This window comes from Podarcis bocagei (genome assembly GCF_964188305.1).
Source record: "Podarcis bocagei genome assembly, chromosome: 16".
Lineage (NCBI taxonomy): Eukaryota > Metazoa > Chordata > Lepidosauria > Squamata > Lacertidae > Podarcis > Podarcis bocagei.
Genome location: NC_138142.1, coordinates 20,947,769 through 20,973,805, shown reverse-complemented (window position 1 = coordinate 20,973,805; position 26,037 = coordinate 20,947,769). Strand labels below are relative to the sequence as shown.

The window sequence follows — 26,037 nt, the reverse complement described above, 5'->3', positions numbered from 1 at the left end:
TTCCCCAGGTCAACTTTTGAATTTGCACCTGGCACGTCCCAGAGGAGGCCTTTCCCTTTGTGACTGCAAATTCCTGGCAGCACTTGCTCTGTCAATGTGCCAGCCCTACAGGGAGTCCATCGCCTCTACCGACTGTGTTTTCAAGCTCTTTCCTAGAATGGGCTGAACCTTGCTCCCTGTGGGGCCCTGACAACTGCAAACTTTTCAATGCTTCCCCCTTTCAGGCTGTCTGTTTATTCTCCTGTGCTTTCCCTGGCTCCTCCTCCACCCCAACATCAAAGAGTCTGGCAGGAGGTAGGAGTTTGCATCTGAAGTTGCCTTTGGCACTAGCAGTGCAAGCTGCCTTTCCCACAGACCCTGGGATGGGTGGGGTGGGGAGAGAGAAAGGTCTGCCTGCAACTGGTTTTCGCCGATGTGGACTCTTGTGGCCAGGCCCTGCCTTAGACTGCTGACTCCTCTGTCTGCACTAGACCTTCAGATTTCCTTTGTTTTGCAGCATTTAATCTCTGGCGCCTTCCCATGAATGCAACTGCATCCAGTGTTGACTTTTCTCTCTGCCTGCCCACAGCCCCCCCCCCCCCAATCCATATCCCAACATGCTCTGCTGTTCTGGAGTGTCTGTCCTTGATTTTTTTCTAAGGAACCCCTTAGCTTCCCACCCCCATGCAAATCTATAGTGTTTGATTTAGGGGATTGATATACACTGCTTCCTATATCAAAGAAAATCTCTTATGCCATTTACAGCAACTTAAAAAGATCCTAAATAAAATGACAAACACAGAAAAGTAGCAAAAGAAATTCACATTTTAGAGCAGTATGGATAAAATTTGCAAGCGTATAGTTAGAGTTGGCAGCACCACTTTTGCTTCTGCTGCTGTCACCCTAGCTTAGATTTCCTGTAGAGTCCTGTTGTTGTTGTTGTTGTTGTTGTGGCAGTTGTATTCTGCAGCACGTCATTGATGCAATAATAGTTTATTAATGGTGGATTTATACTGAACTGTCCACACATTGCTCCAATTTATTAGCTGTTCTGCTATGCAACCCCAGCATTGCAGCAATACTGCTGCCTGGAGGGGCTCTCTTGTGCACTGCAGTTCCATGAAAGTAGGTGACCGCCACCCCTCTGAACTTTTGTGGCATGAAAAGTTACAAGGTTTTAGCAGGAAGCTACGGGATGTGCACTGTTGGAAATGAAGCAGTCCATCCAACTCAGTGTTTGTAAGTGCAGGCAGTATTGAGAACAAGTTCATATGTCACCTTTCCAGTACTGTCAATGCACAATAAAACAGATGTCTAGAGGGGGCCCTGAGTTCATGGTAAAGAGATAGGGGCCTTTGTATGGGCCTGTGAGCTACTAAACACACAGCTGCCTTCTGGGTTTCATCCTACAAGCAACCCAGTCAGGCATTGGGACGCCTGACCCTGCTTTCTGTGTTCGTGTGCAATTCTTGCATGCTGTGTATAATACGGCTTTCTCACACCTCTGCAATAACTCTTTTGCCTTTTCAGATCCGGCTGCGATGCCAGAAGGGGATCCCACCATCGCTGCGGGGTAGGGCCTGGCAGTACCTCTCTGGAGGCAAAGTCAAGTTGGAGCAGAATTCCGGGAAGTTTGATGTAAGGCGTTTCTTGAGGCGGGATAAGACGACCTCTCTGCCCCCATTCCTACAGTGCAGAGTTATTCAAGGGCATCTGCTACCGTGTGATGTGCTGACTTCTCGGTTGCTTAGATGGAAAAGTCCATGTGACTTAGGAGGACTGTAAAGATGCATTTAACATTTTGTGTAATTCGGACCCTGCTCTGATCCTGTGAGGCAACTCACTTTTTTTAAAAGGGCAAAGTCTGCAAAAAGGCGCTAAAATGTAACCAAGTCTCTGGACATTGCACCCTTAACAAAAAATTGAACATGTCGTTTTGGTGCTGAATAATTTCTCTAGCGCAAGTAACGAAAAGGGGTTCCTTCTCTGTGGCATTGTGCATGCATATGTAAATGAGAACAAACATGGGCAGACGCAAAGATCAAGAGGTAAACACTGCCATCAGGGTTGATAGCCATTGATGGACAAATTGTCTGACCTGCTGTAAGGCAGCTTTCTCTGATCCTGTTATGTGCACCCTAGTTCAGGGATACTAGAGTGTTTTCTGCTTCAACCCCTCTAGTGTCAATCACAGAGGATAAAGCTATCAATGGCTATGCTCTGCCTTCATAGTTGGAGGCAGTAATGCTTCTGAAAACTGGTTCCTGGAAGCCACAGCAGGGGAAAGTGCTCAGGTCCTGCTTGAGGGTCTCCCACAGACATCTGGGTAGCCGCTGTGAGAACAGGAGGCCGGACTAGAGGGACCATTGGCCTAATCCATCTGACTCTTCTGATGTTCTTATTGAGCTGTACATTTCCTCCTTCAGTCGTGGAGGGAGGTGGTGTTTGTTGTCCTCACCTTTAACCCACAGTGTCAACACTCCCTCATTTGAGAGTCTGTCTTGTCGTTGCCCATCTTACTATTTCCCCCTGCACAAGGATCTCTTAAGCATCCACTTTGGTGTATCTTTAACAGCATCAATCCAGAGGAGATCACCTTGGATACTTGGGGGAAAACCTCTCCCAACAACTCATTTTCTATCACAGTCTCGCAACTAACAAAGTGGGTACTCTGTCTGTTCCCCAGGAGCTGGATTTGGCGCCGGGAGACCCCAAGTGGCTGGATGTGATCGAGCGGGATCTCCACAGGCAGTTTCCCTTCCACGAAATGTTTGTTGCTCGTGGAGGACATGGGTAAGCCAGAATGTCTCTCCTCTTGTCAAATACCAGCTGATCCTTATTGTTCAAGGCAAACACGTGGGCACCCACCTTCCCCGCCCAGTGGCTTGGTGATCCCAGCGTTGGGCAGGCTTCCCAGCTTTTCTTTAGGTGTGTGTTGCAGGTTGCCTAGCGTTGCGTTGTTGGCATTGTCTGAAATCTCTTTGGCAACCCCACTTGACCCTCTTGTCTTGCTGGCAGGGGCTGAGGAAAGTGGATTAGCAGAGGGCAGTGACTATAAGGAAGTTCTCTCTGCCAGGTATTCAGGTTGCCTTGACCACCTGGGCACGTCTGGCATACAAAGAGATGCAGTTCTGGGCATGCCTGACAAATCTTTGGGGTGGGAGGGTTGCCTGGGGAGGGAAGAAAACAATACCCTTGGGCAAATAGAGGCAGTTCACTTTCCTTTCAGACCATGGAAGCCATCAGCTGCCATCAATCTGTTTTATTATTGTTAGAGATATTCACAGGGCTGTGAGCATTTGGTGCAGTATTTCTGGTTACCTTTTGGCACCAAGGGCAGCTGAATCCTGCTGCCTCCGTGGCTCAGGCAAATAAGCAAGCTTGCATCATGATTTGGTGTGATTACATCGGTTGTAGTTCTACAACTTTGTACTCTTACCTCCCTCTCCCTGCTTTTGCTAGTAATGGAAAAGGGCAAGGGGCCAAAGTCTCAACTCTAATCGCTAGGTTCCTTCCCTCTTTGGAGAACTGAAATTCAGCTCATGGTGAGGGACAAGGAGAACCGCTTTGAAATTTCATTGAGAACTTCCAAGCTTAGCTAATCTCCAAGGCTCTGCCAAGGGAATGGAAATTCTACTAAGCAAACCACAAGCATGATTGTTTTCAGGTAGCCAAACATGATGTTTTGTTTTTTGTTTTAACACCGCTTTTCAACCACTCAGAGCCCTTTCAGTAAAAGCAATCCTTCTTTGGACAGGGCATGGGAGCCTGTGGCCCTCCAGATGTTCATGGGCTCCCATCTCTCCACAGCCAGCATGGTCAGTGGTCAGAGATGCTGGGAGTTGTGGTCCAGTGACATCAAGAGGGCCACAGGTTTCCTACCCCTGCCTTAAAACAACCTTTCAAGATAGGCCTTCCCAGTGTGGCAGATGGGGTGGTGCAGCAGCAAAGAGGCAGTGACAAGTTTGCTTGAAGTTTGCGGCAGTACAGGCAAGATTTTAACCTAGGACTCTGTAAGCTGAAGTTCATTCTGTGGTCCCTATTGTGGACGTCATCTCTCTCCTGGCTTGCGTGCAATTTCGAGTCCTTGGGGGCTCCACTTATGAGCAACAGACTTTGCATTCCCTTAGTTCTCATGCCTCTGGTGTGGGTTGCTCTTTCCCTGCAGGCAGCAAGACTTATTCCGGGTACTAAAGGCCTACACACTCTATCGGCCGGAGGAAGGTTACTGCCAGGCCCAAGCTCCAATTGCTGCAGTGTTGTTGATGCACATGCCTGCGGAGGTAGGTGATGCCTTGCTTTGAACAGAGGTTCCCTGATTGATTTCTTACATTTGTATCCCAACTTTTACCTCCAAGGAGCTTGAGGTGCCATTCATAGTTCTCCCCTCATAGTTCAAGCTAATCAACCTGTTGGGTTGATTCCCGCTTCCATCTAAGACTGGGATAGGGAACCTTTTTGGCTCCACAGGTCAGACCCTCATTGGACCCCCTGGCAGGCCAAGATTGGCCCATCAGCCCCATTTTTTTCTGAAGGGCCGCATGATCAGCAATTGGATTTTTTTTGGCTTTTGAAAACCAACAACTGTAAAATGGGCACATAGGACTCTGAATTTGTTTGGGTCAGCAGCACTTGGGGAGAGAAGGTGTTTCAGCCCCCAAACACATCCTGTGCTGTCGGTTAAAATTTGCTTAAAAGGGGGGGGGGGTGTCTGTGTGGTCTGACATGGTCCTTGCAGCTCTTCCTGCAGTGGTACTTCACATTTCTCTTATTTGGAATCTGGCTTTGAAAACAATTTGGGACCTAGTAACCGTGGCCCTGGATTTGCACCCCAAACTCCCAGGAATTTTTAGCTAGACTTATCCATACCCACACATAGTGTTGAATGTCAGGCACAGCTCCACATGGTGAGCTGAAGAAGCCCCTTGTGCATTCCCCCCCCCCCCCGCTTCGATGTAGTTGAAACAGCTGGAGATGTCCATGCATCTGCTCTGTCCCAATGGCTGCTGCTTCCTGCTCTCTGTGTGCTGCTCACTTACAATGTTGCCTCTCTGGGAGCATTGGGAGTGAGTGGGGTGCATGAAGCAGCTATGAATAGTTGCTTAAGAAGGGGAAATTTTCTCTGTTGCAGCTCCTCCCATCATGGGACTGCACAGATGGGGAAAGCGGTGGGGTGGGTGTTAAATCAGTCTGCACAGTGACCACTTTGAATGCACGTTGCTCCAATCAGCTCTGTGCTGTGCTTCAGAGTGATGCCTTTCATCTTTTTTTCCTTCCTGCCCTCAGCAAGCGTTCTGGTGCCTTGTGCAGATCTGTGAGAAGTACCTTCCTGGCTACTACAGTGAGAAGCTGGTGAGTTAACTGGAGCAATCCTGAATGCCCCTTTTGACGGGGGCAGGCTAGTCCAAGGGATGGCAACTTCTTCAATCTTCAGTCTGTGTTGCCCCTTGTAGAATTCAGCAGGGAGGAGGAAGGGGACATGGAATAATAGAATTGTAGAGTTGGAAGAAGCTGCAAGGATAATCTAAGTCGAAACCTCCACAATGCAGCAAGCACAGTTAACGAATCCCTGACAGAGGGCCATCCAACCTCTGTTCAAAAGTTCTTCCTAATGCTTATTCGAAATCTCCTTTATTGTTATTTGAATCCATTAGTTTGGGTCCTCTGCTCTGGAGCGGCAGAAAACCAGCTCACTCCCATCTTCTATGGAACAGCTCTCCAGATATTTGAAGATAGCTGTTGTATCAGCTCTTTGTCTTCTCTTCCGCAGGCTAACCACACCCAGTTCCCTCAAAAGCATGCTCAGTGGTAGAGCATTGCCCTTGCAAGCAGACAATCCCTGGTTCAATCCTCTAGAGCAGTGTTTCCCAACCTTGGGCCTCCAGCTGTTTTTGAACTACAATTCCCATCATCCCTGACCACTGGTCTTGCTAGCTAGGGATGATAGGAGTTGTAGTCCAAAAACAGCTGGAGGCCCAAGGTTGGGAAACACTGCTCTAGAGCTTGGGGAGAGACTGAAATGCCACAGAGGTGCTGCCTGTCAGTGTAAATAGCCCTGAGCAGCATGGGCCCAGTGGCCTGACTCGGCATAAGGCATCTCCCTATGTTCCTTTCGGCTTTCAACCTGTCATGTGACCAGCAGGAGTTGAGCATGTGGTCCTGTGACAACCCAGGCCTTTCCTTACCCCTTTGCCTGCCCTTGACCCAGGTTCCTTCCCTCTCTCTCTCTCTCTCTCTCTCTCTCTCTCTCTCTCTCTCTCTCTCTCTCTCATGCACAGGAGGCCATCCAACTGGATGGGGAGATCCTCTTCTCTCTCCTGCACAAGGTCTCCCCTGTGGCCTACAAGCATCTGAGCAAGCAGAAGATTGACCCCATTCTGTACATGACGGAGTGGTTCATGTGCGCCTTCTCCAGGACGTTGCCCTGGAGTTCCGTGCTGCGCGTCTGGGACATGTTTTTCTGCGAAGGTACCGTCTTGGGTGGGGCGCCTTGAATCGCATTGCTAACTGGAGGGGGGGAGACCAAGGGGGTGAGGCACACTTGGCTGCATTAGGATGAGGGATAATCCCAGCTCATCCTCCTGCCTCTGGCTCCACAACCATAGAGGGGGTCTTTTTATGCCCGGTCTGGGGGATCTGTGCCCCCCACCCCCCTGATATCACTGGACTCCAGGAGTAGCCAGCATCACTAGTGGTCAGGGCTGATGTGAGTCCACGAGCATTTGGAAGGCCACAGCTTCCCTGTCTCTGTATTTTAAGCCCACTGGAGAAAGTTTCTGGAATGGGCTACTGTTCCCAGGTTCCTTGATAACAAATTTGTCCTACTTTATAGCAGGCTCTTCCCATTTTTGCCTCTGGCCCTGCCTAGCTCCGGAAGGTGGCCCCCGGAAGGTTGTCCCATATTTGGGGAGGTCCCATAAGCGTGAGGGCCTCCTAAACCTGCAGATGTGGGGCAAGCAGCATTCTCTTTTTTTAATTAATATTTTATTAAGTTTTATCAATAAAATAATTCAGAAAAAAATACAAAACAGAAAAATACAAGCAGCATTCTCAATGCTGAACTTTCATCTTCCACTTTGGGAGAATCCATTTGTGCTGAAATGCTGCCTCCTGCTGGCAATTGGCATATGTGCATCTTATATTGAGGAATGCCCGCACTTTTTTCCCAGATTGTGTATATCTGGATGGCAGCCATATGCAGCATGTTTGATCCTTGTATCCACACTGTGGGGTCTGTGTGTGAGAGAGATCCAAGATCACCAGTAGACTTTGTAGCTGAGGACGGGGGGATTTCTACCCACACCCTTTGGCTCAAAATCTAACACTCTTTCCTTCTACTACAGCACACTGATGGCTCTCCTAAATGTAAAGCCATACTTCCTTACTTGAGGAAGAATGGGAAGGTGGAAGACCCCTGTGCATGTTGAGTGTAGGTTGATCAGGTGGTATTGGGCATTTCCTGCTGAAGAAGGTGACTAAAAAGCCTAGATTGGCCCAGTTTTTACCAGCATAACCGTGCTTGGGCGAGTTCTGTCTCTGAGGCAGGGGTGTGGGGAACCATTTTTCAGCCAGATGGCTGCAGTTCCTTGTGTGCAACCTCAGGCGGGCCCCGAGGCAAAAGTGGGCGAGTCTCACCGTTGTATAGAACACACACCTCAAAGTCAGAGAGTCCTCCAGACACCCCTCTCCATCCCCCATCCAGACAAGCCAAGAGTTCAAAGATGGGATTCCATCCAGGCAACAGCACCTGGAGGGGGTGCAGCAGGATCTGTAAGGCAATGTGGCTTAGGGAGGGTGTGTGGCCCCTGGGGCAGGTCCTGAGAACCAGGTGGAGGGCCGGGAGGGGTTGTATTTGGCCCCCAGGACTGAGACTTCTCCATGCCTGTTTTCAGGGTTATAAAGCAGGACAGAAGTATTCTAAATAAATCGGGAGGGGCAGGTAGGTTGACTTGTATTCTGCCTCTTGATGACTGTTCCACACATTGATGGCTAACTTGACAGCCGGCTCTTCTTTTCCAGGAGTCAAGATTATATTCCGAGTGGGTCTGGTGCTGCTAAAGTACACCCTGGGCTCTTCTGAGAAGCTCAAGTCCTGCCAGGGGCAGTATGAGACAATGGAACGGCTGAGGGCCCTGAACCCCAAGATCATGCAGGAGACTTTCCTTGTGCAAGAGGTAAGATGGGAGTGGGGGCTGGCCCCAGCCAGTTCAGTGGGTTTCCTCACTGCACGTGGCTGTAAGCTGGTCACCTGATCAGACTGAAGGAGCCACTTTTCCCCAGTGCAGCTCATAGCACTGATCACTGCCTCAGTTCCCCCAAGTCAGTAGGCAGCCACACCAGCTCAGAGTTCCCAAAAAAGGCCCAACTTGTGGTTCTGGAGAAGTGCAACCAAAACTGGATTTCCCTGAGATTCACAGCAAATGTGCTGCTTTTGAACTGCTACTTCCCTTTGCAAAAAAACCAATTTGACTATACCACAAGCTGTGTCAGCTGAAGCAGTTTGTGTGTTTCCAGGCTACACAGAACTCTGTCAAGCTTAGTGAAGTAGAATTCTGTGTCACATGGGCGTGTTGTTTACTTTTTTGTTTTGCTCCTGCTGAAACAGTTGAGAGTTGGAAATCCTTAGGGATCTACTGCAGATCACCCCAAGATGTTCAGGTAGATCCAAGTCTACCTTCTGCCCACCCCTCACCTGTTGTTGTTTGTTTGTTTGTTTGTTTATATCAACTGGTAGACCATAAGACCCCTTAATCTCAGGGTCCTGGGTTCGGGCCCCACGTTGGGTGAAAGATTCCTGCCTTGCGGGGGGTTGGACTAGATGACCCTTGTGGTTCCTCCCAACTCTGCCAATTCTATGATTCCTTCAGCAGAAGGTCCCAGAGTGTGTAAAAGTAATATAAAACACAGCCCATGCCTGCCTGAAGGTTCAATCTCACTGTGCACACCTGCTTCTAGAGTCTTGCCTGATGCCTTGGAGAAGCTGCCAGCCAGAACTGACAGTAATGGGCTAGGCAGACCAGTGGGGTACTCTGCAGAAACTTCATTCCTGTTGGGATGTTGATGTGTTCAAGGCAACACTGCCCTCTGCTGGCTTACAAAAGTGCAAAGTAGAGTCTTTCCTGGTTGCCACTGTGCTGTGTTATACAGGCAGGCCTTGCTTTTTGCCTTAACTGTTCAAGAAGCACAAAGTGTAATCAATATTCTGCAGGGGGTTGTATCCCGAAGATTAGTCACTTGTATATTAGTGACTCTCCTAGGCAAGGGGCGGCTAACCTTGTAACCATGGGACAAATATGCCCCCAGTTCAAGAAGAGAGACACTCTTTCATCTTTTGAGTAAGCCTGTGCACTTGGTCCCCTTCAAAATTCAGCTTGCGTCTTAAGAGCAGAAGTCAACATTCGTTCGTTTTTTATTGAATGGAAGTTAAGATGTGGATATCGATGCGTTTCCATGTTTAAGAAGCTGAACCTGGTGGATATTTGGGGAGGGGGACAGAATACCCTTAAACTTTGGGTGCTGGCATTCCTCTGTTCCGTACCATGTTCTGGCATGATGCCCAAGGAGGAACTGGCTATTGATGTATTTGTTTGGTCCTCCTTTAGATCATAGAGTTGCCAGTGACGGAGCGTCAGATAGAGCGAGAGCACCTGATCCAGCTGAAGAAGTGGAAAGAGACCCGCGGGGAGCTGCAATGCAAATCCCCTCCCCGCTTCCACGGTGCCAAGGCCATCAGCGACGCTGAGCCCTACTCCCGCAAAGCCCTGGAGCCCTCGCCCTCCATCATCCTGCCCCCCGGCACCACACTTTCGCCCAAGGGCCGCAAGACCAAACCGCTGAAGGGGAACAAGAGAGGTGGCCAAGGGAAGAGCACCCCAGTCAACGGCCCCATCCCCGAAGAAAACGGGACTCGGACATTGCTGGAGCCAGAGTCCTCTCTCCTCCACCAGTCCAAGGAGAGCCTCAGCTCTCAGGAGAGCGAGGACACTTACCTGTAAACTGGGTGGCTGAACACTCCAGACCACCCCCACCCCCCCGGCCTGCTCTGCCGTCTGTCTTAGTAGCCTCTGCAGCCAGAGGGAGCCAGCGACCCATAGGTGGGGGTGAGTGGGTAGCTGGGATTCTGAGAATTTCTGTTGTTGCACTCAAGGTGAGCTAGGACTGCAGGGGCTCTCTAGCTTGATGTATGCAGCAGTGCCCCCCAGTGGCCCGGAGGTGAGGCACAACAAGTGCACCTCTGTGTCTCCGGTGGGAAAGGCTAAAGCAAGTAGCTGCTGTTCTGCCTTCTGTTGCGAAGTCTTCACAGGATGGGGCGGGGTGCTGCCCTTGCTGTGCACCTGCAGGGTTTGGTCTCTGAGGATCACGCAGGTATAGATACAGGTTTAATTCCTGCTATGCACCCACCACCATTGCTTTGGCAGTGCTGGGGACAGCCCAGCGAGTATCTGTTCTGTGGGGAATTGGCAGGAGCCAGGTTGGCTGGCTGATGGTGGCCCTCTCTGTTCTGCCGGATGGGACTTGCATCCATTCCTATTAGCCATCTGTCACTCTTTCCTCGCTCAATCAGGGTTGTGGTCGAGACTTTGCCTCTTACAGGACTTGCATTCCAACCTCAATCATGGGAGCAGCTGTGTGCTCTTGTATCGTTTTGACATTCCCTTCCCAACATTCCCCTCTGGGCCTTCTTCCCTTCCCTTTGGGTTCCTCACATCAGCTGATGAAACTATTCCTTTTACTGCCCAAGCATTGCAGGGGCCTGCCAGTACTCTGGTGGCCCTGACCTGGATCTGAACATCCTTCTGCTCCTGGAGGGCCCAACCTCTTCCCCTCCTACCCCAGTGTCTTCTGCCCTGTATGCCAGAACAATTGGGTGACCTGCTCTGTGCATACATGGTTCAGAGTTTTGTGAAAGTCAGAGAACTAACATGTTCACCTTCCCTTGCTGTCTTGACCAAAATTCTCAAAAGGGTTTTCCATGCTGGAATCGGGAGTACTGAAATCACTATTCACTTCTGGACCAATTTTCTTTATAGAAGGAACTGCTGCAGAAATCTGTTAGCTTTTGCTGCTTCGTGTGTGCGATTTGGGTCTTTGAGCATTGGCTTGAGCTGACATGCAGTCCAGCTCTGCCGATGACACCCTGGAAAATGAGACAGCTTGTTTCCAAGGCATTAGTCCCTTCCATTGCCCATCCTCTCATTCTTCAGAAGGCTGTCCTGGTCCTTCACCTACAACCTCCCCCAGTTGATGGAATTAAAGCTGGAACCCTGAATGGCCAGAGAGAAGGGACTGACCATTGGTTGCTGCCTGTGGCCCTGCCTCCCAACTAATATGGTGCTGTTCATAGAATGGTTGGTTCCGAAATGCAAAACCCCTGCCACTGTTCATTTTCTCTCTAGCCCCTTTGCAGGCTGAGGTTGAACCTTCCCTGTTCTTGAAGGCTCCCGTGGGCAACAATTTAATTCCTGGCCAAAGCAAAAAAGTGGGAGACTGCAGTTTATTAAGAAGGCTCAAGGAGAGGCCCCTCCCTCCTCTCCACAGGCCCCCTTTCATTCCTTCAACACAGATCTGTCAGGATGGGGTGACGCAGCGGCACTTGAGGCCATCTTTTCTGATAGCCGACCTCGCCTGCACCGTCCCATCCCAGGGGGTTGTATGTCCAGGTTGGGTGGGGAGGTGGAGGCTTGTCTTCCTTCTCCCCCAATGTTCGGTTATTACTGATGGGTCTGGAGTTATTTTTGTGCATTTTTTTTAAAAAAACGGGAAATCATTAGCTGAAAGTGTTTTGTACAAAAGGCAAAATAAAACCATAATTATGTAAATGGTCTGCATTGTCTGAGTGGCTTTCTGTCGGGTATTGGGGGGCGCGGTGCGGTTAAAGAAGTGAGTATTTGGTAGCCTGGCAAGTAGCCTTTGTGAGTGTCTTTGGCAGCTGAGCCTGCAGCCACTTCTATAAATTCCATTCTGATTTTCTCCTCAATGGCCTTTGCTGCAGAAAAGCCCACCCTGTGTGTTGCTTTCCTAAGCATCTATGTCATGGTAGGCAAACTAAGGCCTGGGGGCCAGATCCGGCCCAATCGAATTCTATATCCAGCCTGCAGACAGTCCGGGAATCAGTGTGTTTTTACATGAGTAGAATGTGTGCATTTATTTAAAGTGCATCTCTGGGTTATTTGTGGGGCATAGGAATATAGTCCGGCCCCTCACAAAGTCTGAGGGACAGTGGACCGGCCCCCTGCTGAAAAAGTTTGCTGACCCCTGATCTATGTATACTGCTTGTCGACTTAACGGTCATCATTGGAAAGCAGGTTACTCGTTTTATGGCATGCATGTTAACGTGACCTTAGGTCGGAGTCTAGACCGAGCATGGGACTTTTTGGGGAAAATTAAGCTCTGTCCCATCACCTTTGATCTGTTTTGACGCTCCAGTGATGTGTTTAGGTAGAAAGGAGCTGCTTTCTCCTTGTCTGCCAAATTCCACTCGCATTTTAATCCTTAATCCAGAGCAGTGGGGCGTCAAAAGTGACATTCTGCTAAGGAAGTGAGTGAAAGGATGGTGGTGGAGTTCTTAGTCTGCTTTCCCTGGAATCTGGCTAAATACATGTATAGGCTATTCTGTAACTCACATGTATTTCATGCTAGTAGATCATTTTCCCACCCTCAACCAGCTTTCTGTTGGTTTGTGTGTGTCTGTTTTTTTTTTAATGTTTTCTGACTCCTGCACCAGGAATCATTTGTAGAGCTAACAGACTCTTGAGACTGGGTGTGTTCCCCACGCAGTTCTTCACGCTGCAACATCTCCACTTGCTAGATTGGTTGAAAGCCCTTTGCAAGACAGCAAGCAAAATCTTGAGTGTTTTTGCAGAGCCTCGACAGTTAAAGAAAAAAAGCAAAGGGTTTTCCTTGGTTTCCCCTGCCTTGTATTCTCAGTAAACTCTTTAGTTAGGGCTTGGAGGGAAAACCTGTGCCCCTGTAGAATCTGGATAGGGAAACCTCTTTTCTACCTCCACACACCCTGGGTGGGGTTGATAGTGAAAAAAGTTTCTCTCTCTCATAACACTAAAACTTGTGGCCATCCAGTGAAGATGAATGTTGCAAGATTCAGGACAGGCGAAAGAAAGGACTTCTTCACACAGCACATATATATACTGTGGAACTTGCTTCCCCAGGAGGCAGGGATTGTTAGAATTCCTGCTCCATGATTGCATTCATGGGATTGTTGTCTTTCACATGACGGTGTATATTTTGACTCCACAAAGACGGAGACAGGATGTTTGTGTTACTGTGTTCCATGAAGTGGGACAAATGTCTCTGCCAGGGTCCTACTCGAGTGTAGGAGGAGCTCCTGATAGGGATGACTACCAACTTGGAGGGCTTTCAAAGAGGATTGGACAAATCCATGGAGGAGAGGGATAGTGATGGCTATTACTCCTGATGGCTGTGCTCTATATCCATGGTGAGAGGCAATAGTGCTTCTGAATACCAGCTGCTGGCAGCCACAGGAGGGGCAAGTGCTCTTGTGCTCAGGTCCTGCTTTCTGGTTTCCCACTGGGTCATCTGGTTGGCCATTGGGAGAAGAGGATGCTGGACTAGATGGGCCATTGGCCTGACCCAGCAAGCTCTTCTGATGCCCTCTTTCAAAATGCTGGGCGAGGTGTTTTCAGAAGCCCCTCTCATAGCACTACCTCATGCTGCACTGTGAAGGCACTGCCCATCAGATGAACAGCAATGCCTACAAACAAGCCTGTCAGCTGTGCCAAGTTTTTACCTGCTCCATACCTGACGTATGACACCAGGTGGTGTAGGATAGGTGACCATGACCTTGTGAGTCTGGCAATGCTAATTAGGCCTGCAGTTTGCCACCCCTGCTCTAGATGTTGGACTCCAATTCCCATCAGCTGCAGCTTGCATGGCCCGACGGTCAGGGATGATGGGAGTTGTAGTCCAACAACATTTGGAGGTCCCCGACGTCTTGCGTTAAGAGCAAAATCCGTGGTGGAAAATCCCAGCAGTAAGAACTACTTCTGCGTTGGTTCCTCCTTCAAAAAGACGGTTCTCTGGTCAACAAAACTCGACGTGAGGATGGCTGCTTAATGTGAAGCTGGAGATCAAGATGTAATGTGGCAAATGGGTAAATCATTGAAGGGATTTGCCCATCCATTTTTTTTCTGCTTGACCCAGATGCCTTGTGTGATGCTAGCTTTCAAAGTTAAGGGGCATGGGTTTTGAATGAAGTGATCTTTGAGATTTGGACCTGCATTCTGAAGCCCCTCAAAAAACATTACCATTGGTCTCATGCATTATTGCATTTATAATTTGGAGAAAAGGCTAGCAAGACGTGACATGACAAGTTTATAAAATTATGCATTGGGTATATACGGGGTGAGAGGATCTTTCAGGTCTCCTGGTTCCAAGTTGTATTGGGCTTTTATACACAAAAACCAGGACCTTGAATTTAGCCTGGTATGTAAGCTTGAAGTAAGTAACTCACTACATATGTTAGTACATAACATTTGGGAGGTCAGTTATCAGTCCACGGTTGTTTGGAAGGTTACTTGGGAGATGAATGCAACTCGTCTGCTGTTCAAGGACAAGCCTTAGGCAGGAAGCCAGGGTCATTGGGTTCAAAACCTTGAAGAAGCCATCACTTCAGGACTTAACCTGAGAGCCAGTGTGGTGTAGTGGTTAAGAGCGATAGACTCACAGTCTGGGGAACCGGGTTCGCATCTCCGCTCCTCCACATGCAGCTGCTGGGTGACCTTGGGCTAGTCACACTTCTCTGAAGTCTCTCAGCCCCACTCACCTCACAGAGTGTTTGTTGCGGGGGAGGAAGGGAAAGGAGATTGTTAGCCACTTTGAGACTCCTTTGGGTAGTGATAAAGGGGGATATCAAATCCAAACTCTTCTTCTTCTTAACCGTGATCTAATGAGAAGAAATTCCTGGTGGTAATCGGCAACCCAGTTCCTCCAAAACTCCCACCAAGGGTGAAAGCATGAAGCAAATCTATCACACCAGCAATACTGACTGCAGCTTTGGTGATGCACTGCAGAGCCAAAACCTGCTCCCTACTAGCAGTTTAGCATTGTGGTCCAGCTAGATTTGCGTCAGTACAGTGGTACAAAAGAGGCCGAAAGACATTACAATTATTATCTTCTTCCAAAGACTAAACCATTTAAGGGCTGTATGCTAGACAGACATCCAAAAATGGCGTTTGGAGGATATCGTCTGTTGAGTCTTGAGATGAAGAAATTGCAAGCAGCTTGCGGACTTAACATATGAAATAAGAGAACAAGAAGAACATACTTTTAGAGAAGATTGGAAAACGTCTATTGAATATATGGGGGAAATTGTGTACACTTGAAAACATTGGCAGCATTTAGATAACAACCATCAAAACTTTGAATTTATCAGTGCTTTTTTATGCCCCCTCCCTTCTGGTTCTGTTGTCATTACAGTGGTACCTTGGGTTAAGTACTTAATTCGTTCCGGAGGTCCGTTCTTAACTTGAAACTGTTCTTAACCTGAAGCACCACTTTAGCTAATGGAGCCTCCTGTTGCCGCCGCACCGCCAGAGCACTATTTCTGTTCTCATCCTGAAGCAAAGTTCTTAACCCGAGGTACTATTTCTGGGTTAGCGGAGTCTGTAACCTGAAGCGTATGTAACCTGAAGCGTATGTAACCTGAGGTACCACTGTATAATGAAACTGGATAACTCCTCCCTAAGGTGTTCAGCTTCTGTGTCTCTGCTTCTGAACACGCTGTGGACAAGAGGAGTGACTCTTCCCTCTCCAGCGCTCCATTGGAGAGAAACTGGTCTACCATAGAATGCATTCCCCGGTCCTTGTCTTCAGACCATTCCCTAACACCAGGCAGATTCCATCGACATTTGCGATTACAGTGGTGCCTCGCAAGACGAAATTAATTCGTTCCGCGAGTCTTTTCATCTTGCAATGTTTTTCGTCTTGCGAAGCACGGTCCGTCGCAACTGCGCCTCTTCAAACGGCTTTAAGAAAAAAGCGAACAAACTCGCAAGGCGTTTTCGTCTTGCAAAGCAAGCCCATAGGGAAATTTGTCTAGCGAAGCAACGCAAAAACCGAAAAACCCTTTCGTCTAGCGAGTTTTTCGTCTTGCGAGGCATTCGTCTTGCGGGGCACCACTGTATTTCCTCTCTGGAAGATGCACCTTGGCTGAAAGCTGCCCTTGTCACAAGACCCGCTTTCTGTACCACTGACGGTTGAGGAGAAAGCATTCTCTCACCTGGCAGAGTTTGGATGATGAGGGTTAGCAGCACTTGGAGAAGCTTTGCAGTGATGCCAGCAGACAGGTTGGAACAGGAAGGAGGTATCTGCCTCTGCAGAGCCCAGCAAGAAAGTAAGTATAGGACACACACACACAAAAGTAATTTAGCGTCAGTCCAGGCCTGCAGAGCTGGTGGTGTTTCACGTGCATAAAAGGAGACAGGGAAATCCTGCGAGTTGCATCATGTCCAGGGAAATTGCATGCAAAAATGTGTCTATTAGGAGAGGTTTGCACAAAAATGCTGGTGGATTTTCACGAGGCCATTGAAGAAAAATTGCAAACTGATGCGGAAATGTGGTGAGCTCAGCTTTAAGATTAGGAAAATGGGAAAGTGAGAGAAATCCACAGTTGGATTCACCCAGCCCTAGCTGGAAAGGGAAGGTGTTAGATCTGCTGCCAGGCTTCCTGTTCTCACAAGAGCAACTTGACGGTCAAGGTGGTGCAGTGGTTAGAGTGTTGGACTAGGACCTGGGAGACCCAGGATTGAATCCGCACTCAGCCATGAAGCTCACTGAGCAACATTGGGTCAAGTCACTCACTCTCAGCCTACCCTACCTCACAGGGTTGTTGTGGGGGTTGTTGTAAATGAGGAGGAGGAGAATGATGTAAGCCACCTTGAGCTCCATTGAGAAAAAGGTAGAATATAAATGCAAAAGATAGACAGATAGATAGCACCCTCACCTCCTGTGGTTCCTGATGGTGGAATCAGAATGCAGCCACAGCATCTGGTAACCACTGACAGCCTCCTTCATGAATCTGCCTAACCACCTTTTAAAGCCATCCAAGTTGTCGCCCATCGCTACCTCTCGTGGGAGCGAGTTTCACATAGTTCACCTATGTGCTGTGCAAAGGAGACCCTTTATTTTGTCTGTCCTGAAAGTTCCAACACTCGGTTTTTCTCTTGAGGTGTGGTCGCCAGCGTTCCCAGATGTGGTTTTGAAGGAATGAATGCAAAAAACAGCAATTATCTCCATAAACAACAACAAGCCATCAAGAACCCTCTTGCAATTCTCACATGTCTGGGCGTTGCATTAGCACCTAGGAACCATTAGCCTTTAATGAAAACTCCTAAGTTTAGTTTTTCCTTACTCCTGGAAGCATCTTCTCGTGCTCACAGTCATTGCTGCTAAAGGACTATTTCTTTTTCTTTACTTAAACCTAATGAGGACAATACTGATCTTAAAGAATCCTGGAAATCTTGAGGGGCAGAAAGCAGGGAGCCCAACAGCAGGTGGCGCCAGAGCCCAATGGCAGGCCAAAGCAACTCCTCCTTGCCATGTTCCCATACTTGGCCCTGCTGAGTTCTACAGGGGCAACCCTGAGGAGGAGGAAATGGATAGACAGACCCACCCCCTAGGCTGGCTGTTAAGTAGGCAGGCAGGCAGGCAGGGCAGAGGCCCATTTGCCCATTTGCCTTTTCTGAACATGACACAACTTAAGCCAAGCATAGGAAGAAGGTCCATGACAAAAGTGTATCTCACTGAAAGTGGAGACGAAAGATATACTCCCCCCCCCATTCATCTGTTTGTTTTGTAGCACAAGAAAATATTTAATAAAAACGTGGCTTGTCTGTTTTTTAAGTGGATAAGACAAATTCATGAAAGCTATCAATGACTACTAGCCATAACGGTTACACTCTGCTTCTCTCATGGTTGGAGACAGTGAGGCTTCTGAATGACAGTTGCTTGCATAATAATAATGATGATGATTTATAATTTATACCCTGACTATCTGGCTGGGTTTCCCCAACCACTCTGGGCGACTTCCAACAAAATATTAAAAATACAATAAAACATCAAACATTAAAAACCTCCCTAAACAAGACTGCCTTCAGGTGCCTTCAAAAAGTCAGAGAGTTGTTTATTTCCTTGACATCTGATGGGAGGAATGTATATTGCTGTATGTGTGTGAGAGGTCATGCATTTAAGCTCTGGGTAGCAAAGCACAGACAAATTTGCAAATTCGTGTGTCTGTGTGAAATTCCAGAGGGGCCATCCTGTTAGGCTGCAATAGATTGTAATGGATTGCTTTGAAGTCATTGCAGCAACTAGTGAGGAAATAAATTGCACCGCAACCCCCTGCCCTGCCCTGTATTTTGCCAGAACAAAGGTGGTACCCCAAAATAACTCTTGCCCTTGGATCCTGCTTACGCCTTACGGGGTTCCTATGGGCATCTAGTTGGCCACTGTGAGAAAAGGATGCTGGATTTGATGGGCCTGATCCTGCAGGGCTCATCTTAGGTTTTTGAATAAATTAAAACTTGTGGTTGGACTCAATTTCTCAAGTATTATGTTTCAGGTTTTTTTAAGAGCATGCACACATACAAAAAGGGAACTTAACATGAGCAGAGGGGGAAATGATGACATTTGCTATGACAGCCTCTGCGACCTCAAAAGTGGGAGTGCCTCTGCACAAAGACTTCAAAGGGAGGTTCTGGGGTAGAAATGCTGAATCGAAAACGTGTCAGCAAATTCCTCTCTATTCAGTTCTGATATAATCAGGGCTGCTTCTGTTCTTGTTTCCCCACAGAGGTGTTAGATTAGCAAAGGGTAAGGAGAAAGACAGCATTGTCAAACGGGACACACTTGTCATGATTGGATCACAGTCTTATCTTGCGTACTTTGGGGCTCCAGTTACCCTTTGGATTGCAGTCTTATCTTATATAGTAGTCTTATCCAGTTACTTGTGGTATTTTGCACGTGGTCCAACTGGTTTCTAAGGGACAAGTCTCTTTCCCCTTTTAATGCTCCCTGTTAAATCACCAAATCATTCCCATTCCATGCACCCACAGTTAGTAAAGGTTTTATCCAACAACAGGCCGCCTGTAGAGACTCGTTGAAAATGATGGATATCTAACTTCAGTCGTTTAGCCGTTTAGTCGTGTCCGACTCTTCGTGACCCCATGGACCAGAGCACGCCAGGCACTCCTGTCTTCCACTGCCTCCCACAGTTTGGTCAAACTCGGTCTGTTCTCTAAACTTGCAACCTTTCCCCATAGGGCATACCCTTCAACATTTCTGCAATGAAAATAGGGGTGTCCTAAGGAAAAGTGGGACATTCTGGGATCAAATAAGAAACCAGGACGGCTTCTGTAAATCCAGGAGTGTGTCTGGAAAATAAGGACACTTGGAGGGTCTGAATCCATTTGGGTTCCACTTTCCTGTGAAGGTGCGAACGTGGTTTGAGCGACAACCCACCAGACACGAGGGTTTTCTAACCAAGAGCAGGATACATTTGCCCTTTGGAGGACGTCACAGAATCAAAGAATTGTAGAGTTGGAAGAGACCCTGAGGATTGTCTAGTCCAGGGGTCAGCAGCCTTTTTCAGCTGTGGGCAGGTCCACCATCCTTCAAACCATGTGGTGGGCCAGACTATATTTTTTTTTGGGGGGGGGGAATGAACAAATTCCTATCCCCCACAAATAACCCAGAGATGCATTTTAAATAAAAGGACACATTCTACTCATGTAAAAACACGCTGATTCCTGGACCGTCCGTGGGCCGGACTGAGAAGGCGATTGGGCCGCATCCGGCCCACGGGCCTTAGGTTGCCTACCCCTGGTCTAGTCCAACTCCCTGCAATGCAAATATCCCATATGGGGATCAAACTTGCAACCTTGCTGTTGTCAGCACCAACTGAGCTATCCATGTGAACACAGATTAAAACCTCAGCACTGGAAACTCAGGGGGTGCCCAATGAATGGGAGCGTGAGCGCAGCTTGTCGAGTCCGGGAAAGCTTATGCTATAACAAAAGTGTCCGTCTTCAAGGAAATCCCAAGGCTTTTGGAGGGTTGCTTTTGCTGCAGCAGTCTAATGCAGTGACCCCTCTGGAAATTGCTTCCTTAAGGGGCATGAATTATGTCCTGGTGGTGGCATCAGTCAGAATGCAACTGGTTGATCATAGACAAGGGAATAAGGCGACACAAAGGTGCAAAATCAATAAGTAACCCATTTTGGCTTAACCCCCTGGCTCCAGATGATTAATGAGTGGCAGGGATTAGGAAAAAGAAGTCGGTTCAGAAGAAAATTGCAAAATAAGGATAGGGCAGGGGTCTGCAACCCGCGGCTCCGGAGCCACATGTGGCTCTTTTACACCTTTGCCGCGGCTCCAGGGCGGATACTAGCGAGGGGAGGAGGCGCATTGTGCGCCCCGACACTCCCCACTGTGGCGGGCGCTGTACTGGCTGTGATGTCGCATGGGGGCGGTGCATGCGTTAGCCACGCACCGTCCCGACGTCGCCTTACCGCCCGCTGTCAGATCGCGGCTCTGGAGATATATTTGTTTTAAATGTTGCAATGGTTTTGCGGCTCCCAGTTGTTTTTTCTTCGGAAATGGGTCCAAGTGGCTCTTTTTGTCTTAAAGGTTGCAGGCCCCTGGGATAGGGGATATTTTTCAGACCGGGGGCCACCTTTCCTTCTGGTGAGTCTTCCAGGGGCCACATGGCAGGTGGAGATGGAGGCAAGAGTGGGCACAGCACTGAATGTAAATTCGTCCTTTGCACACTAGAGTAGTTTTCATACGAATTCACATGCTCCTCTGTCCTTTATCCATGCAAACAAAGGACATTCTTGAAATGGTTGCCAGGTCTCCAGGTCTGACCTGAAGTCCCCAGCTTTGCCTGAACCCTTCTAGGTAGAAGGCATGGATCTCCCGGTGAGTGAGAGTGCCTTTAATAACAATGATAAAAAAGTTACAAAACTTAGGTGCCAACCCACTCTCTGCCAAGCAATAGCAAGATCTCAGGAGGTTCCAGGCCCTCACCCAGGGTCTGTGTTCCTTCGGAGGATTGAGACACAATGGAGACTGTCACAGCTTGAATAAATATGGTTTATTCACCTATTTACACAACTGGGCCACATGGAGGGAGTCCAGATCTTACAACATGGTTATTTCAAGAGGGGCTTGAACCTCACTACAGCCCTGGAGTCCGAGGCCTTTCTCCCAGGCAGCAACCGGCCAGCCTGCCCAAGATGGATCCCAGTCTTTCTTCTCCTTTCTTCTTCCCTGCAGAACACCTTGCTAAAAACTCTCTTTTCCTGTCACCTCACACCCTGTTATCCAGGCAGCCTTCCAACCCCCCCAGTCTCTGTTCACACTTCAGGGCAAGCAGGGACTTCTCACATTGCCAATGGTCCTCAATGACCCTGTATTGTTTCTTGATGGCCCTAGCTTAGCTAGGTCCTTTTTTCATAGGCTAGCCCAGGAATTCCTCTGCAGCTTGCATTTCTCTTTTCATACCCCAAATAATCAAAATCCTAGCATTAATTTCTAAGGTTTAGCATACCCTCCAACATTTCTCTGATAAAAATAGGGACGTCCTATACAACAACAATTTTATGATGTATCGTATATTCCACCCATCTGACTGAGCTGCCCCAGCCACAACAAACATTTTAAAACTTCCCTATACATTGCTGCCTTCAGATATCTTCTAAAGCTTGTATAGTTACTTATTTTATCGGCTCAGGGCTCTCATAACACCATGCCCTCCAATATTTCTCCAATGAAAATAGGGACGTCCTAAGGAAAAGCGGGACATTCCAGGATCAAATCAGAAACTGGGTCGGCCTCTGTAAATCCAGGACTGTCCCAGGAAAATGTGGACATTGGAGGTTGGGGGGGGTCTCCTCCAAATCTATAGCAATAATTATTAAGACAACTGTGCATGCAGTTTGCAGCCTTTAGTCCAGCAGGTAAAAGGTAAAGGTACCCCTGCCCGTACGGGCCAGTCGTGACCGACTCTAGGGTTGCGCGCTCATTTCGCTCAAGAGGCCAGGAGCCGACACCGTCCGAAGACACTTCCAGGTCCCGTGGCCAGTGTGACGAAGCTGCAGCTGGCGAGCCAGCACTAGCACCACACACGGAAACGCCGTTTACCTTCCCGCTATAAAGCGGTACCTACCTGTATTTTTCGCTCTATAACACGCACCCGACCATAACACGCACGTAGTTTTTAGAGGAGGAAAATCCGTAGGCATGCCACCCGTAGGCATTCCCTCCATAACACGCACAGACATTTCCCCTTACTTTTTAGGAGGAAAAAAGTGAGTGTTATGGTGCAAAAAATACGGTATTTATCTACTTGCACTTTGACGTGCTTTCGAACTGCTAGGTGGGCAGGAGCTGGGATCGAACGGCGGGAGCTCACCCTGCCGCGGGGATTCGAACTGCCGACCTTACGATCAGCAAGTCCTAGGCACTGAGGTTTTACCCACAGCGCCACCTGCGTCCCAGTCCAGCAGGAGCTGACTGCAAATTATAGAATACCCTGTGCTTTGTTGGAAGGATTGCGGGGCAGGGGGGAATCTGTCGCCCTCCAAATGTTGTTGGACACATAGTTCAGTTGGTGGAACACAGGACTCTTAGTCTCAGTCGTGGGTTCAAGTCTTGTGTTGCACAAAAGATTCCTGCATTGCAAGGGGTTGGACGAGATGGCGCTCATGGTCCCTCCCTTTGAAAAGACTTTGATTCTATGGTTCCAACTCCCATCAAGCTGAGTTAATTGCCTTAGGCAGATGGCATACATGGGGTGTATGTGGTAAATGGCTCCCCCCACAGCTCTCCTGCTGCTTGATCCCCTTGCCCTGCTGCTGCTGGCCATCATCCGCCAATCTCCTGAGGCTTTGACTTGCTCCTGTCTTGCTCTGAGGAAAGCCCAAGGGGTCCTTGATTATTGATTGATTGATTAAATAAATAAATAAATAAATATTACACTGTCCTTCATCCACAGATCGCAGGGCAGTTCACAGCATAAAAATACAAGATAATAACACAAAATATATAATAGAAACAGAACAGAACAGAACCCTCCATACCACCGTTATAAGAATTCTAAGGTCTCAAATACAGAATAAATATTCATAAATGTACAAGGCAAACACATACATAAGTATTTAAACCACGTGCCTGAAATAGCACAGGAGAGCAATCCTGAAGCCATTTTGACTCTCCCAAATTGACCTCAAATATTTCTCTGCAAGGAGGAAGGAAATGGGGAAAGCTTTCCAATTGTCTTTGGACTGTAGGGGCTTACACCTCCCTTTTCAAATACAGTCTGGCAAGTGTCTGTTAAGCTGAGCAAACCTCCTACCCCAGGAAGTGCTCAGGGGTGACAATTGCTGAGCTGGTTGTTGGCCAAGGAAAGCCTGATCCCATCACCAGACTTGCCAAGGAGTCCAGACATGCAAAGGAAGTTCTATTGTACTTTGGGTGGTGGGACTTCAGAGGTGTTTTCCTATGCTAATCTTATACCTGGGTCTTGCCCTGACATGTCTGCTTATGCTAATCTTGTACCAAGGACTTGTCTGGACATGTTTGCCAAGGTTAAACTAGTGTAACCCCTGTCTACCCTTCCCCTTTTGTGACATGTCAGTGATGTAGCAATGATGCTGTACGAACTGTATTCTGGGATATGGTGGGAAAGTTTTAAAAGTCCTTGTCGCCCCATCCTCGGGGTTCAAAATTCCTCTTTGAACCTGTTGCGCAATAAACTTTGGTCTACAGCTATTTGCTCCGGTTGGTTGCTGGACTCCTTCCTTTATTCCGCAGGGACCCATGGGCTCTGCCCGACGAGCTGGGTGACTGAGCAGCCTTGCACCTAAATTTTTCCGTAACACACGATTATTTGATGTTTGTGTGTGTGTGTGTGCATTAAAACAGAATTTCCCAGCTGCTTTGCTCTGAGGACCTCTCTTGCCCAATAGGGGAGAGAGGTGGGGAGAATTGCCAGCACTTGGGCTGATGGGAATTGTAGTGCAAGCCACTTGGAGGGCACCAGGTTGTCAAAGGCAGTGTTGTTAGAACTTTATGGACATAGATACGTAGCGGTGTGTTGAGGATTAAGTGGAAAGACAGCTGCTGTTCTTGACTTTTTGAATGCTGGAGAGAAAGCATATCCTACAACCTGGATTTACCAGAAATAAAACTTAGTAGCCAGGCAGTTGCACAACAGGTCTCTTTATAACTGAGCAGTCATCAAAGCTGCCTGTAACTTTCCACAAAATTTGGCCACGGGGCTGAAATTTTCCACACTTGGGAGAGGCGACTTTTTCCATGCTCAGCGTTTTCATTTGAGGGAAAGAGAGCAACGAGGGTGCTTCTAAAAGCGTGTTTATTGCACTCTTGTGGATGCAAGATTTTTGCAGCTTCTACATGATGTTGGCAGCATCAATAATACGCCAGTCCACAAATCTCTCCCCTCCCCAATTTAATCTGGATTTCCCTTTTCCAGGGAATAGCTGAAAAGTAAAAAACAACCACCACCAACCCGTTGCCAGTTATTTGCATATATATTTTTTAAAATGGAATTTCAATCCCAACAGACAGGTTCCAGAAAAAAGGAAAGAAAAAAAGGCTTGAGTATAATAAAGTGTTGCAATTGCCAAGGAAATATGGAATACAGACCTAAGATATACTGAGGAATAATACTGTAGTTGCAAGGGACTACAAGGGTCCATCTAGTCCAATACCCTGCACTGCAGGAATCTTTTGCCTCACCTTTTACTCTGCCTTAATGGATGGTCTGGGATGCGGGTGGCTGCTGTGGGTTAAACCATAGAGCCTAGGACTTGCTGATCAGAAGGTCGGCGGTTCGAATCCCCGCGACGGTGTGAGCTCCTGTTGCTTGGTCTCTGCTCCTGCCAACCTAGCAGTTCAAAAGCACGTCAAAGTGCAAGTAGATACATAGGTACCGCTCCGGTGGGAAGCTAAACGGCGTTTCCGTGCGCTACTCTTGTTCGCCAGAAGAGCTTAGTCATGCTGGCCACATGACCCGGAAGCTGTACGCTGGCTCCCTCCAACAATAAAGCGAGATGAGCGCCACAACCCCAGAGTCGGTCACGACTGGACCTAATGGTCAGGGGTCCCTTTACCTTTACCTAATGGATGGTCTGTAGCTTAGTGCCAGAGCACCTGTCTGGCATGCAGAAGGTCCCAGATTCAATCCCCAGCATCTCCAGCCAGGGCTGTCCCTCACCTGAATCCCTGGAGCACCATTGCTGCTGGTCAGTGCAGACAGTACTGAGCTAGGTGGACGAATGGTTCGGTTTGATAGGTTCCTATTGAAAACCAGCCCTCTTTTTTACAGGACCATGAGGACTAGAATCTTACTTTTAAGGAAGAGTCCTTAAATGCTTAGTGGTGGGGGCATCTGCTTTGCGCACAGGCTGGGTATGTCTCTGAAAACCAGTGCTGGATTTACGTATAAGCTAAAGCTTAGGGCCCCACTCTCTTGGGGGGGGGCCCAAAAAATTTAAAGGTTAAAAAAACTGGATGTACATTCCCCAAATATAAGATAAATAGCAAACAAAACCTACATACAGCAACAATGCTTTGTGTTGTGTTGTGCTGCTATTTGTTATGTGCAAATGGCTTTAGATACCTATTAGGTCCATAAATTACCATGTAGCATATATTCAACACAAAAAACAGCGACAATTTGTTGTTGACAAAGGACAGCTGGGCATTACCTTAGGGCCTCATCAAACCTAAATCCAGCCCTGCTGAAAACCCTGGAAAGCCATTGGTGTGTCAGTACTAAAGGATTCCCGCTGGGCCAACCCAGCCAGATGATATAAGTAATAAAATTATTATTATTATTATTTATTAGTGGGTCAGGGCCCGACTCGACATAAGGCAGCTTCCTGCGTTTTCAGACGGGCTGCCTTAACCCCGACACCCCTCCTTCTCCCAGCGGCGCCCATCGCGGCCGGCAGCCAAGGGGCAGAAAGGAGGCGGCGGTGGGTGGATCCCGGGGCCGGCG

General features: G+C 48.2%; 1 protein-coding gene and 1 long non-coding RNA gene across 2 annotated transcripts in view; both read left to right on the top strand.

Moving 5' to 3' along the window:
* Window positions 1–11,798, top strand: part of TBC1D10A (TBC1 domain family member 10A) — a 38,762-nt gene extending 26,964 nt beyond the window's left edge. The window contains exons 3-9 of the mRNA XM_081175422.1: window positions 1,510–1,617; window positions 2,666–2,772; window positions 4,148–4,262; window positions 5,266–5,331; window positions 6,258–6,447; window positions 7,999–8,153; window positions 9,582–11,798. Coding sequence (XP_081031548.1) covers window positions 1,510–1,617; window positions 2,666–2,772; window positions 4,148–4,262; window positions 5,266–5,331; window positions 6,258–6,447; window positions 7,999–8,153; window positions 9,582–9,974 — 1,134 coding nt within the window. The 3' untranslated portion in view covers window positions 9,975–11,798. The remainder of the gene's footprint in view (window positions 1–1,509; window positions 1,618–2,665; window positions 2,773–4,147; window positions 4,263–5,265; window positions 5,332–6,257; window positions 6,448–7,998; window positions 8,154–9,581) is intronic.
* A 9,294-nt stretch (window positions 11,799–21,092) lies between these two features.
* On the top strand, window positions 21,093–23,779 carry LOC308575709. The gene is made up of 2 exons (XR_014002921.1): window positions 21,093–21,970; window positions 22,520–23,779. It is a non-coding gene; the product is annotated as an uncharacterized lncRNA (long non-coding RNA).
* Window positions 23,780–26,037: the final 2,258 nt, after the last annotated feature.